The sequence below is a fragment of the Marmota marmota genome, unplaced genomic scaffold, assembly GCF_001458135.2.
Source record: "Marmota marmota marmota unplaced genomic scaffold, marMar, whole genome shotgun sequence".
Classification (NCBI taxonomy): domain Eukaryota; kingdom Metazoa; phylum Chordata; class Mammalia; order Rodentia; family Sciuridae; genus Marmota; species Marmota marmota.
In genome coordinates this window covers 3,487,411-3,489,746 of record NW_026000020.1, presented here as the reverse complement: position 1 = coordinate 3,489,746, position 2,336 = coordinate 3,487,411, and the positions used below count along the sequence as shown (strand labels likewise).

The following is a 2,336-nucleotide window of genomic DNA, read 5'->3' as shown; positions in this document are numbered from 1 at the left end:
GCCCCCCGCCTTAAAGGTCCACCCAAGCAAGTGTGGGATTGTGGACCATCTCCAGGATATTGCACTGTCCTCTGCGAATGCAGATGGGTAGGGGGAGATTCCAGCTTGTCCATTCACCAGTATGACCATCCACCTTGGTGTAAGGTTAAAAAAAAAAAAATAGACTGAGGCAATACAAAAAGGTTTCTTATTAAAAAACTTGGAGGCCCACGTTGAAAGCATGGTTTGTACACAACATTTTTGGGAGGACATATAAAGTGAATACAACCAAATATATTAAAATGGTTTCAATTACCAGCATTGAAACAAAACTAGTGCAAAAAAAAAAGCCAAATACAATTGCACGGGCAGTGGCTCTGAGACCTTGAAAATGTACTTGATTCATCACCTCTCATTCTAAGTGATAAATGAGAGCTTGGGACCCTTGTCCCTTGTTAGAGACATCTGTTTGATCAAAGAATGAAATCATAATAGCATTGTGGCAGGACACCCATTTCAGCAAATCTGATGGAAGTGAACTTGCCAGTCGTTGAAAGAACAGGTGGGGACCTGTGCCACTGACTGTCCAACTTGAGTCCCCTCAAGAATACATAGAAATGCCCAAGCGTTGTCTGTTCCTCCAGCCACTGCCAGGTTGCTCTTCCAGATACCAGCGTGTAAAATGTGCTCAGAATGACGTTTAGACATCTGGGTTTGTGGTTTGATGACCCAAGAAGGTCCAGTCCGTGCTTTGGTATAGCAGACTCCAGTGTGCCCAAGGCAGATGATCTTGCTACAGGCTACTCAGCTTGAGTTCAGGCTGTGATTGGTGGCTCATTTCAGAAGTTTTGAGACTGTACTGATTGATCTTGGCATTTTCAAGTTTGGATTTAATGTCCAGTGGCTTTTCAAAAAAGTTTACTAGTGATTGTTCAGTAAGAAGTGATGCTAAAATATGTTCAAGAGAGACAGTCCAGTCCCCTTCTGCCGACTCAGGAAATGCCTGGGGGTCCTGGGGCGTCTTCCCAGGGTCCATGAAAACAGAGTCCTGCTCTAGAGAAGGAGCTGAAGCCTGCAGGTCCTCTGCACACTCCTGGGAGCAGCTTCCTGAGCTGCTGCTGCGCTGGCCCACCTCCCCGATCTGCAGCAGCAGGGTGGTTACTGTGGCAATGGCTTGATACAGATCGTTTTCTTCTGGATCTTCGTGGAACATACTGTACAAAGTCTTACAGAACTGGATAAATTCTCTCTGAAATTAGGGGGTGGGGAAAGCCCATGTATAGCAGCATAACCAGGTTGGAAGTATAATGTATTTTAAAGAACTCTGAGAAAAAGCACAACTAGTCCTGAAGAAGCAGAACAGAAGGCAGTCACTGCCCTTCCACTCTGAAAGCACCAACTCAACACACCTGGACATGGGTCATTTGTATGTACATAGGAACTGCACAAGTGTCCCTGGAGGATGTACACAGCAGGCTGACTTGTACAAATGTCTCCTAAGAAACCAAAGCTGTGAAGAGAGTTTGCTTTAAAGCTCACAGGCTTATAAGTTTATAGCTTGTTTATAAGGATGTTGAGGCTGGAGTTTATTCTAGATAAGAAAATGGTGGAAATGGCTGAAATGTTTACATTGAATAAAATTAATGGTAAGTTCAACTGGTGGGGACACCACACAGTACTTAATGCTGTGGAATATTTTTTTTTAAAAAAGTGGTATTACCTTTGCTTAGCATGTGGCAGGCCCTGGTTCTGATCCTAGTACCACCCAACAAAAACAGTTTTGGGTGATCAGATTTAACTGACTCCTGTTTCTAAGGAGTAGAATGAAAATTCAGAGCAATTCCCTAGTAAAATAGAGACAGTGGTGGCATTTCTCACACCTGCTATGAAATACCAATCAAGATATTTTGTGGGCTAGGGTTGTGGCTCAGGGGTAGAGTGTGCATCTAGCATGTGTGAAGCCATGGGTTCGATCTTCAGCACCACATAAAAAATAAATAAAATAAATGTTATTAAAAAAAAAAAGATTTTGTGATTACAAAAAAGAAACATGGCATGCTAAATTCCATTGTTTCCCCCCTTAAGTGCTAGGGATCAAAACCAGGGCTTCGTGCACATTAGCACAACTTCTAAAAGAGACCAGAACACAGTACCGGAAGTCCTAAGATAAAGGAACATTCTTAACTAATTTAAGCTGCAATTCTCAAATATTGAGAGACCCTTTTCAAATCAAAACTACTATTATACAGTACATGTAAGCAAGAACCCCTTTTCTGGAAAAAGCTCAAAAGTTTTGGAGACTGGGTGCTATGTATGATACAGGCAATGATTTTTTTTGGGGGGGGGGGGGCAGTACT

At 42.6% G+C, this 2,336-nt stretch overlaps 1 protein-coding gene across 3 annotated transcripts in view; it reads right to left on the bottom strand.

Moving 5' to 3' along the window:
* Positions 1 to 170: 170 nt before the first annotated feature.
* The window catches only part of Tbc1d8 (TBC1 domain family member 8), a 112,845-nt gene continuing 110,679 nt past the window's right edge, over positions 171 to 2,336 (bottom strand). For all 3 annotated transcript variants that reach the window (XM_015499671.2, XM_015499672.2, XM_048810256.1), the window contains one exon: positions 171 to 1,228. In XM_015499671.2, the coding sequence (XP_015355157.1) occupies positions 773 to 1,228 (456 nt within the window). In that variant the 3' untranslated portion in view covers positions 171 to 772. The remainder of the gene's footprint in view (positions 1,229 to 2,336) is intronic.